We start from the raw sequence: 12,056 nt of genomic DNA on the forward strand, positions 1-12,056 counted from the left end.
CATTACAAATAAAAGAATATCTTCCTCATTGGAATTTCATGACAGCACAACAGTAAAACAGAAACAAACCCACCGCCACCCTCCAGCACTTTTCTGTAGCAGCAGCACATGGCTAATGGAACACACTATTATCAGCAACTGTAACAGATACATTGGGATTAATCACATCACGTGCCTTCATTTACAATAACCCATTACAACAGTAAATAATACATACAGGTTGGATTTCCAGGACACAGATAAATCACACCTATCTCCAGCACTAGAAAAGCTCAGCTTCCTTGGGGAAATATCTCTACAGGCTGATAAAAGCCCAACGTTGTATGCCAGTCTATAAAGAATGTTCAGAAGCCGAGTTGTCATGAAGCACCAAAACTTGCTTTTTCCTATTGTGAACTCTTTAGCATCAGGTACTAATTAGCTGTAAAATCTGAGAGAAATCAAGTTGTGCTTTCAAAGAGAGGAGGCTGACTGTCAGCGTAGTTCCTGGGCACAAAATAGTGGATAATTATTGCAACTATAAACCCCTCTGTTGAAATGCTGCTTTTAGGCCATTTTACATACATCCACTGCAGCAAAAAGCAAAAATCCCCAGAAGGAAAGCAGCAGCACCTTCCCAGACAGCTCTGCTCAGGAACACAGAGCAGAACTAATGGGAGGCCCCGTGGGGGTCACACCTGTGACATGCATTAATGCACCACTCCAGCTGCTCTGCACATAGAAGTACCATTACATTTACTGCCCCCGTTTTTGTAAGTGGAAATAAAAATCAAATTAAAGTATGATTTCAAGAACAGAGAACGTAACAACTTACAGTGATACCCTGCAACACAGCTATAGCAATGGTACAGTAGAATAGAATATCCCAGGTTGGAAGGGACCATCGAGTCCAACTCCTGCTTCCATGCAGGGCAGGAAGGGAAGTTAACATTTGATTACACAAATATTTAAAAGGCTATTTAACGCAGCTCCTCTGAAAATATAGTTTCCAGAACTGCTGCTAACAGCAATTCCCACCATGAATGACAACATTTCAGGATTTTCTGGAGTGCAGACTTTTAGAGGACTATTTTTTTTCAGGGCAGGTTGCCCAAACACCCAAAGGACGGGGCTGAACACATTGCTACAGGAGCATGTGGACACTTGCATAGATAGCCACTGTGCATGAGAGTTCAGCTGGAAACACAACTATTGCACAGCACATGCATGTTTTCATACTCTTCTCTTTCATAGCTCCCTGTATCCCACACTTCAACTGAAATCCTGACCTCTGAGTGGTCATTCACTCTGCACTTCTTGTTGGAGAGAAGGAGACATAGACACGTTTAGTTATTAGTAAATGAGAGGCCTTCTGATGTGAGAGGTGATCCGTGGGCCTTCCTGGAGAAAAACTGAGTCAGTCCCTCTGCTGCATCCCCACGTGTTTGATGGCAAAGTGCATTTCCGTGGCCTGGAAGGGATCCATACATTGCTTTCCTGTTGTTTGTGCTTCTGTATACAATTACATTTATACCACTAAATGTTGTGTTACACAGCATGGTCACATAATGCACATAAGAGACAAAATTAAAGGAAGTGTGTTTGCACAAAGAGCAGTCATACATTCTGGTAACCACAAATTGAGAGAAAAGTTAAAAATGGCTAAGGAATGCAAATGAAAAAAAATGAAAAACAGTTCTTTATAAAGGTTATCAAAAATAAGCTTTTAAAATGTACCAAAACAATCTTAGAAATACGGATATGTGAAGCTAACAGAAATGCATACTTTGAGCACACATGCAATGCAAGGATCATAGAATCACAGAATGGCCTGGGTTGCAAAGGAGCACAGTGCTCACCCAGTCCCAACCCCCTGCTGTGTGCAGGTCACCAACCAGCAGCCCAGGCTGCCCAGAGCCACATCCTGCCTGGCCTTGAATGCCTGCAGGGATGGGGCATCCACAGCCTCCTTGGGCAACCTGTGCCAGTGCCTCACCACCCTGTGTGTGAAAAACTTCCTCCTAATATCCAAGCTAAACCTCCCCTGTCTCAGTTTAAAACCATTCCCCTTGTCCTATCACTGTCCACCCTCACAAACAGCCGTTCCCCTTCCTGTTTATGTGCTCCCTTCAAGTACTGGAAGGCCGTATTCATCATTTCTATGGGACAGCGTCTCTGCTCACCTCCTCCTTCTTCCAGTTTCAGTATTTCACACTTTGTGACCTATCTCATTTGCTAATACTTTTAATAAGAGTGATCTTCAACTTGGTGATCCAATCTTTATAAGGAACGAGCTGTTCAGCACACCAGTCCTGTTAGTAAGCATGCTGAGTGCTCTGAAGTGAATGTTTTTGTTTCATGTACTCAAACGGGAGCTCTGAAACCACTCTGCCTAAGGAGAACAAGGAAGAAGCCAAGTTCTGTTGAACTAAGCTTGAAGCCATCCTGGCCAGGCAATGCTCCAATTACTTATACTACCAATTCCTCCAGAATTGGGATTGTTGGAGGAAATTATGTTTGTGCATCAGCCTCAGATAACTCTGTGGGCAGTGCAGGGAGAACTGCTACGGTTACAACAGACAGCAGATGGGGCTCAGAAGTTCCTGAGCTGCACTCTGGTGGGATGCAGAGGCTGATGGTGAAGAGCTCCTCACCCTGTCCTTGTAGTCTCTGCTGGACAGCTGCTGCTGGGCACTTCTAGGGTAAGGGAGTACTTTGGTCCAACCTACTGTGGCCCTTCTTACGTTTTTATGACTGCTGTCATACAATCCAACAGGCACGAGTAGATGAAAATACTGAATTTTCAAGTGGTTTGCTTTCTTTGTGCCCGAGGTAAAATGTTTTGTAAGGTCTTTCTTTTCTACTTACTAATTTCTTAAATTTGCTTTTTTTTCTTTTTAAATTGGCACTTAGAAAACATTTACATAAGGAAGATATGAAACAGATTGGGAAAGCCACAAAAACATGATTTTATATCTAGTGTAGACTAGAATTTGAAATATTCTCATACCTCCTCTGACAAGCACACAATTAGTTTTCAAAACTCTGGATTTTACGACAAAAGAGCAAATTAAAAGGCTTTCCCTGCTGTAAGATATTGCAGACCTCCTTTCAGGACGAAGGTACCCATGCATTTCATCACAGAGCTATGTGTCACTCAGCACAGCTTTTCTTATTACAGACTCCTCACTCCCATTAGATGACACTTTTCCTTTTTGCAGTTTCAACCACTCTTAGATGTCACACTGCTTACGCATTCAATCTGTTCTTTTGGACACAGCTATAGTTCAGCTATAGACATACGTGTTAGGCTAACAATTTTTTCTTGAAGATCTCTTTTGTGTAGCAAGCCTTTGGTGCATAAACCAGTTAGGGAAGCATCATCAAGCCAAAATATGGCCTGTTTCACAGCACTGCCAGAAATTTCACAATAGGTAACTAGGTACAAACTCAGTTCTGCAAGATATAGCACAAAGAAAAAATTTATACTATTAAAATAAGACAAAGAAAAAAATAAAGGACTGAGATAAAGGTTGGATACACATCTGTATAAGCATTAGGCCACACGTGCATGTAAACAGACAGATAGATAGATATGTGCATATATATATAAATATACCTTCCCCTCCTCAGCGTTTTGTTGACATGAATTGTGAACGTCTTCTTCTCTTACTAGCTTTCCAGGCCATGAAGTCAGTCCTTTGATTTGGCCCCAGACCAAGTCGCCAACATTAAACGTCCTCGGCCTGTAATGTATCAGCTCATTGGAAGAAGGGGAATCTGGATTCCTTAGGTCATCTTCACTACTGATGCTTTTAGCATCCGAAGGGCTAGGCACACACCCATTAATGCTTTTGGCATTAAAATCTCCATTGTAATGGATGTAGTCTTTAACTAACGAACTTTCCAAACTATTTGAGGAACTCGGAGATTGCTCTTCCAGAATCAGGTCTTGCTTAGAAGTGTTCAGCAACTCCCCGTATCCCCTGTTCTGCTGAGGCCTATTTCCATTTATGTGTGCACATCGTTCCACAGTGTTCTCCAGTCTTTCCTTAAAACTCATCATAGTTCTTTTGTAATTGTTATACCTGAAATTCTCCTCCAACATTTTATCACTTTGACAGTTTCGCTGTGATAACAGTATCTGATGCTGCTCGCCTTGCAATAATGGCAGTGTGGAGATGTTATTGGGCCTTTCGTGACAAGGACTACTATGGATATGGGTGGAGTGGTCTAGAAACTCCTCACATTTCCACCTATTTATCTCACTGACAGGACTTTGCTCCCCTTCCCACTGTTTTTTGGGTGTGTTACAACTTGTTGATTTGTAATATTCATACCCATCCCCTTCAGTTGAATTTTTACCATGCTCTGAATTCTTCAGCACTCGCGTTCCTCTAGTGTTCCTTATCCTACCTTCGTGATCAGAAACAGCAATGTTTCTTCCATGGATTACTGCACTGACAGCACTAGAGAGATTTAGCGGGTCACCAATTGAGGCTGTGAAGGCACTCATGGCACTCAAAGCTGGAATGGGACTCATTTGTGTGGTACTGCTAACAGCAGTGGTGATCACTACTTGCATTCCCTTGCTTGCAGCATCTACGACTGCTTTGTAGATCGCATCCACTGATGTATCACCCTGAGCAGCGACATTGAGGTTATCCTTTGCCTGTTGACCAAGAGCTGGTTCAGTTCTTTGCTGCAAATCACAAGATGTTTCTTGGAAAGGAGGAAGCATAGCGTTGGAGCTCTCAGGAACCGGTGCCATTCCCATCTGAGTGATCATTCTTTTGTTTAGGGCAGCAGCATCTTCCTGCATTCTCACCTGAAGAAAAGTAGAGAGAAAGATGGAAATTGCTACTGTGCTTAAAATTCCACTTCAACAGAAAACTGTCTCATTTTAATTAGGAAAAAAATGGAAATGACACAACCTACCACTGAGCCTATGCTCTCAACTCCTTTTTCAGAGCCTTTTTAGAGGCTCCCACCTTTTCTCTCCCAAATCTTAAACAATACCACAAAGTACTTCAATATTTCTGTTCTCATCTGTTCTGTTTGGCTCTTCTTCAGACCCCCGAATTTTCTTCGGCCCTCCCTACCAGCGGTTCCCTCTGGGCTCCCTCTACATCCCTCCTTCAGTTTCTGGAATGTAGGCCATCACTGTTCTTTTTTGACTGGCTAGCATTTCTGTTCTCTGCCTTTCAGTCATGTGCTTCTCTCATGGGATGTCTTTCTTCCAGACCTGTGTAAACCATTCCCGCACCCCTCACAGTATTGCATCTGTAATGTCAGGCATGGCCACAGCAAACTGTGACCTTCAGATGGAAGTAACTGGTGTTTTATATTTCTTGTCACACATGCAGGCAGTGAGGACGCTGCCACTAATACTGCTGCAACAAAAAAAAATGCTTCAAACAAGGGCAAAATATTTCCAAAAGCTCCCTTAAGTACTTACCACTACTATTTATATAACTGAAGCAACAAAAATACTGAGATGAAGCTATGAGAATTCATTCACAAACCAAGGGAGGTAACAGGCGGTTAGAGGACTGATTTTGCAGTAGCACTGAATTGTCTGCACTGAGAGAATGACACGTCTTCTTTTTCCTTCTTAAGGGAAAAAAAACACTTTTTGGCAGCATGCACGCATCCATCTTCACGTCTCAAGTTCTGCAGCAACCGCAGCCATACTGAGTACTAACAAACACAGACTGTAACTCTGCTTTTATTAACTATTTCAGTTGCTATGCTTCTGTTAGTTTCTTAGTTGAACAGTTTGCATGGGATGATGAAGAACTATTCAGTAGGACAGCAGGGAGGTATCACTGCTTTTGCACAATTTGCCACTGCACGTTCATGCTCATCCCTGGTTTTGTCAGTCTATAAAGTCTACATCCAAGCCAGCTCTTCCATTCAATCTTAGTGGGAATGTATGAGAAGGCTGGTACGTAGTCACCTATAATCATTTAAGTTTCTAATTACTGCAGAGTGCTATCAACATTTCCTTCTCATCCCTGAATAGCAGAGTGGTCTACAAGGGAATTTATGATCCTTTTTTTTTCAGAATGGAAAACAATTTTGCTGAAAATGCACAGTAATTGTCAGAACATGCACAGCCTATTATTTGTCCAATACATTGAGCAGAACCATTTCCAAAGGAACTATAGCCAGTCGCTAAGACAGAAAATACCAAGTTTCAGTACAAATGTTACCGACTTGCAAAACTCAAAAACTGCTGAAAGAGGAGAGCAGCTGTACTGGTCACGTTGTCTTAAACATTCAGCAAAACAAAACAAAACAAAAAAGGGAAAAAAAAAATCCAACTACAGAGGATCAGATTTTACCTACTGAGACTTGCACATAAGTTCGAATATGGATTTCATTTTGCTTTCTACCTGGAAATTTTGGAACAGACATGCCATGGGGTTGGGGTTGTTGGCTGGGCCAGGAATTGGGGGCTGGCCTTGAAAGCCCTGCATGTTCTGATACCCCTGGAGAAGGTGCTGTTGCTGCTGATTTGAAGGAAACATCTGATTGTTGTTTAATAGTGACTGGAGATGACTCAGTTGATGGTTATTCAAAGTAGTGTTTATAGATGACATGTCACCTGTAATTCAAACACAGGGAAACGTAAGTCAGTACACTTTTCAACAAGCAGGAGGAATTTCCTCAGCTCAAATTTCAACTGAGTGCTAAGCAAATGCCTGTGTAAAACCACACTTTTCCCCTTCGATCTTCTATGGAACGGTCCTCAAGGCATGCGTCTCCTACTCCTTATTCCTTTATTTCTTCAGTTTTGCTCCTTTTGCATGTCACATCTATCTGGACTCTAACAGTTTCTGACACGACTATCTTTGCTTTTGGAACAGTACAGAGCCAAGTATGGCACAATGAGCTTCTACGATACTCGGTGTCTTGGGATCTTACTCCTAGTTTCCAAAGAGTGACTGCTTCAAACAGTACTGAGGTGGTGAAGGGGGGAGAGGAGGAGGAGAGAGAGAGAAAAAAAGAGAAAATAATTGAAAAACCCCAACAAAACTATTTGTTGCATTAGCTACGACAAAATAATGTGATCTAGTTGCAAGTGAGCAAAGGCTTTTTGGATCACAGACACGTCACACCATACCCTAGACAATTTTTTTAAACATTCTAGAGAAATCACTGCACCAACATTTCGTACGATATGAAAATCTCACTGTACACAACAACTCTGGTTTTACTGAAGTATACATGGCTAGGAAGTAACAAAGCTTTAGAATGTATCAATTTACAGGCTTTTTTCATATAAATTTAACGTTTTCCTTTAGATTTGCATTTGCATCATCTCTGGTTCGCTGTATTTTACACGACATAGGTCAAGGAGGGTTTGAATTCCTGGTAGCCATTTAGCAAGTAGGCATGAGGGTTCCACACTTAGCAGCTCTGCCAGCACTTTTTCCTCCTCCTGCTGCAGTCCCAACAGCAGAGGAGTACTGCCTACACTACGTATTCTAGGAAAAAATCATCAAAAGTCAAGGGTGAAAACCTCATATTTGAGGACTTTAGCACTTGGTTTGGGCTGTCGGTTCTTGTCAGTGAAACACCCTGGCTACCTAAGCTCCAAGATAAAGTTAAAAAAACAAACACCAGAGAAATGAGAAAACATAAACGCACAACAAAGGGCTCAGAAGGGCAGCCTTCCTCTTTGAACTTGCAAAGCTTCGAGTGCTCGATGTATCTGCTTTACAGGCAGTGTGCTTTCTGATGGCTTTGGCACTTGATTCATTTGGAAAGCGGCGCTTGGCCGTTTCTCACCTACTGCACAGCTACTCGTACTAACCCTGTGATGCCACACGCACTTGAAATGAAGCACTGCATCCCAGAGATGCACCTATGCTTGAAGACTTGAAAAACGAACCAAGTCCACTTGATTAGAGAACTGCAAGGTGTATGCAGTCGGTCTAGGTGGCATCAGAATTAAGAATAGAATATAAAATAATTTCCAAAACCAGTATTAAATCTTATGGAATAGAATTAGAATATAGTTCAAATGCCGTGCAGGAGCAATTATAAACAAGCTGTAACATACAAAAGCCTTGCAAAAAAGTATGATAAAGTGTCATCTTTAGAAACTAGAATCAGAAATTCCCCCACCCCACCCCTCCTTACTTTTCCTTTTATATCTGTGAAGAAATTGAACTTACCAAGCAGACCTGTCCCCAGTAGAGGGTTAAGTAGCTGTGGCACCACAGAGTTACTGTTGAGTTTAGCTGGACCAGATGTATTCCCAGCATTATTAGATATGTTCAGCAATGTTTCTGCCATTGACACCACTGCTGTCCCACCACCCAGGGTAGAGACAGACAGTGCTGCCACTGCTGATGATGTAGTGGTTGTGGTAGTGGTTGCTTGGGAGGAGGTGGCTATGGAAACCTCTGGATGATTAGCAGTGTTGCCCGATGCGGAGTTCAGGACACCTCCCACCAGCTGGGGATTCAAGGCCATTAATGCTGAGGCCCCAGAGACAGCTGGGAGGAGCAGGGGGTTAGAAGTAGTGTCAGTGCCTGAAAAGCTTGGTAAAGGGTTCCCCAAGGGGTTGCTTAAAAGGGTCTCAACCCTGTTGCTTTCTGACTGATTGCTTGGCAAATGGTCAGGTGGGGCTGTCATCTGTGTTACTGAGGGCAAAGGGTTATTTTGCTGTTGCAACAAATCTGAGATGGTCAGATTGAAAGATGGTAGGGGAAGCATGGCAGCTGCTTGGGCTTGGTTCTGGAGGAGGGTTGCTAGAAGCTGAAAATGAACAGGCTGTAATACCTGCCCATCCACGTCACTGGAGAGAAAAGCTAAAGCAGCATTTACATTCGGGTTGAGAAAACCTAAAGGGTTGAGGTTGACCTCAGACTTGCCTTCTCCTGCTGAAGGCTGCAGTATATTTAATAGATTCTGGCTTAGGAGATGTTGCTGATTCACTGGCAAAGAGATAGGTAGAGAACTGAGGAGGTTTTGATTCAAAGAAGGTGGAAGATTGTTGTTTGAAGAGCTGTTCTGCGGGAAATGAAGCGAGTGTTCGTGGCCAGCGAAAGGGAAATCACCCCCAATGGGCAGCTGGCTCTGAAGTGGGTTTCCAGCTGCAGTAGTGACTATAACACCATCTTGAAGAACAGATGTTGTCTTGGTGATGGCAGGTTGGCTGGTGCCAGCTATGGCTATTGATGATGATGGTCCCGAACCCCCTGCAATGCAAAAGAACAAGAATATTAAGAGTATGCTGCCTGCTGGGAGACAGTCATCCAAGTCATAAAGTAACTGGGCCAATCCAAAACAGCAACGTTGGATACCCATGCACAGGAAAAAAAAAAGTTTTGAGCATCAGAACTTAAAATGCAAAGGAATCTGCATCAGCTACTTCATTACTACTGGCTGTGCACATCTCATCAGCAGTTCTTTAACACGCCTGTATTTCTCTCACATGTCTCTGAATGGTGATTTAAGGGGATCTCAGTCATACAAGTGTTGGCCAGTGCAAAACTAAAAGCAATCATAACTCCATTTACATCATGATGGACCAATACTAAATTAACTGCTAGGATGAAATATCAAGGTGAGACATGAATGATGTTCGGTGAAAAGTAAATGACCCAAGTGCAGCTGTGAAACTTATGCTCTTCTGAGAGAATTAAAGTGAAATTACTTTGAACCACACCCTTCTTCTTTATTCACATTGCAATGCATTGGAGAGCAAACACTAAGAACATGTATGGAAAGTACATTAGAAAAACGTAAAACTAAAGAAGGATTAAATTGGGCCTTTGATGCAATGAAACTATTTTCCATTCTCAATTGCCCTGAAAACACAGCTGACACAAAACCACCTTGATTATCTGAAAGTGTCAGTTATCATTTTTCTAAACAAATGCTATCTGGAAAGGGACGTGCAGCCATGCCTTCAATTGCCATGAGCAGAATCCAATCTTCATGTCACTCCTAGCTCAAAATACCATTTTTTTCAAGTACTGTAATGTACTGACTACTCAAAAAGGTGCAAAACTAACACAGTTCATGAGGCACTGCACTGATCGCATGAGAAGAAAGTCCATATGCTCTCTTGCAGGTATCACTATGACACTTCTATAAAGAGATCAGATAATAAATTAACAAAAGACAAAGTAAGCGCAGACTGTAATCAAAAAGCACAAGGTATCCTATTCTGCTGTGAGGAGAAACATGTTAACAAGGCAATGAAACCAGTTTTGTGACAAGCACATTTCTCTGGGCAGCTGCTTGGAACTCGGAAAGGAGAAGCACCTGAGGATAACAAAACAAACCATGCACTGGAAACATACATCCCACTGCAGTCCCACTTACGGCTTTGCATTTAGAATTGCAGATGATGCAGGAATGGAGGTACTGCATTGAGCCAAGATTTGGTAAAGGCCAGATCTTTGCAATTGCACTTGCATTTATTTCTAACGCAGCCATACACTCTGGTTACTCCAATTCAATGAGGCAAATCCCAAAGAATCCAAACTGCCTGTTTCCTTTTGCACTCATCTCCAAAGCACTGTACAATGCATTTTTGGAGAAGTTATATAAACATCTTTAAGACCTCTGTGGCTAAAAGCAAATTCCTCTTGTTTCATTGGTGAAAAGACCCTTACAAGACTCCCAAACACTGCGGGCAGGTTTGTGGCAGACCAGTACAGCCCAGGGATGATGGCAGTGCACATTAACTGACAGATGGAGGATGAGGCTCTGGGACAAAACCTTCTTGCTTACAAAACAAAGGGTGGGTTTGTTTGCTTGTTTGTTTGCTTTTGTGGGGTTTTTTTTGGTTTATTTTCCAATCGGGTACTTTCTCCAGCTGTGATCTACCTTACAATGGACCGACACCACACAAATATCTTCACATGGCCTTCCCCATAAGAAATGTCATGCAGCACAGGCTATCTCCAGTTCAGCCTCAGGGACAGGAACAGTCAGATATACTTGGCTTCCTAATGCACGGTACTGTTCCAGGCTGCATTTGTGTGTGGAACCCTTTCCCTGACAGCAGGAACAGAGACACACACCCAAGGTTTTTGCTCAGCAGATGAGGAAGGCTTCCCTCACCACTAACAACCACACCACGTGCTAAGCAGCACATGGAGAGATTTTTTAATTCAGGCATGCCGAAACTCTTCTATACACAGTGTACAATCATGAGTATCAAACCTAATTTTGGTACTTTCAAATGGACCTAATCCTTATTTCTAATTATTTTTTATTTATGATCTTATTTTTCATACCACTGAGGTAAACGATCACACAATCACCTGCAAGAAAGCAAAGCCCAGACTCAGAAAACTGTTGCTTTAGGATGCTGTCGTGCACTATGTACTTTCTATCCCACATAAAGCTTCTGGAGATCTAATCTGAGAGGTGCAGAGCAACGCTTGTCCTCTCTCCAGATTAATTAGGCAATTGATTGCTACTGAAAAAAAAGTCTTGATGGATTCTGAGCAGAAGAGAGGGATGTGCACAAACTGCAGCCAGGACCTGAGAAGCTGGAGAGCCACGGAGGGGACGAGCAGAAGAAAAGAGGAGAGCATCACTGCCTGCTGCAGTTGCTGTGAACCTGCCCCAGGCACACAGACACCCCAACAGGCAGGAAGGCTTCCGGATGGTACTGAGGAGTTCTGCACTGGGCAGCTGCTAAAGCGATGTTTGGAACGCCTGGGGCAGGTCTGTCCACACACATGGACTGAAGCACCAGAAAAGAGTTTCTGGATCTCTTCCAAAACACCACCTCCTCCGAGCCAACATTTCAATGAAGGATACGCGAACACCCATCCTCGCTGAAGCCCAGTGTGGCTGGAAAGCTCCTCAATGCTTGGCCCCAAACCAAAAGACAACATCTGAGTTATTTTTTTCCCTTCCAAAAGACGGATAGCTTCCGTAATTGCGATTCTCAGCACTGCAGCAAGAAGGAGCACCTTCCTTGGAAGGACCGAGGCGAGGGGTAGTCCAGACCTGTCCCTCCCCTGTCACACACCAGACTCTCAAGGCCCAGGACGAACACGAGTTTGCCTGACAAAGAGAAAAAAGCGATGGCCCAC

General features: G+C 43.0%; 1 protein-coding gene across 14 annotated transcripts in view; it reads right to left on the reverse strand.

Moving 5' to 3' along the window:
* Positions 1-12,056, reverse strand: part of MBD5 (methyl-CpG binding domain protein 5) — a 129,815-nt gene that overhangs the window by 10,899 nt on the left and 106,860 nt on the right. For 12 of the 14 annotated variants that reach the window (XR_008204818.1, XR_008204817.1, XM_052675746.1 and 9 more), the window contains 3 exons: positions 8,166-9,194; positions 6,378-6,589; positions 3,599-4,807 (listed from right to left, as the gene is read on the reverse strand). Coding sequence is in view for 12 of the 14 variants with exons in the window: in XM_052675746.1 (XP_052531706.1) it covers positions 3,599-4,807; positions 6,378-6,589; positions 8,166-9,194 (2,450 nt within the window). In the remaining 2 variants the exon portion in view is untranslated. The remainder of the gene's footprint in view (positions 1-3,598; positions 4,808-6,377; positions 6,590-8,165; positions 9,195-12,056) is intronic. The other 2 variants (XM_052675748.1, XM_052675747.1) reach the window with 1 other exon arrangement.

This window comes from Tympanuchus pallidicinctus, unplaced genomic scaffold (assembly GCF_026119805.1).
Source record: "Tympanuchus pallidicinctus isolate F22 unplaced genomic scaffold, pur_lepc_1.0 scaffold15, whole genome shotgun sequence".
Classification (NCBI taxonomy): Eukaryota; Metazoa; Chordata; class Aves; order Galliformes; family Phasianidae; genus Tympanuchus; species Tympanuchus pallidicinctus.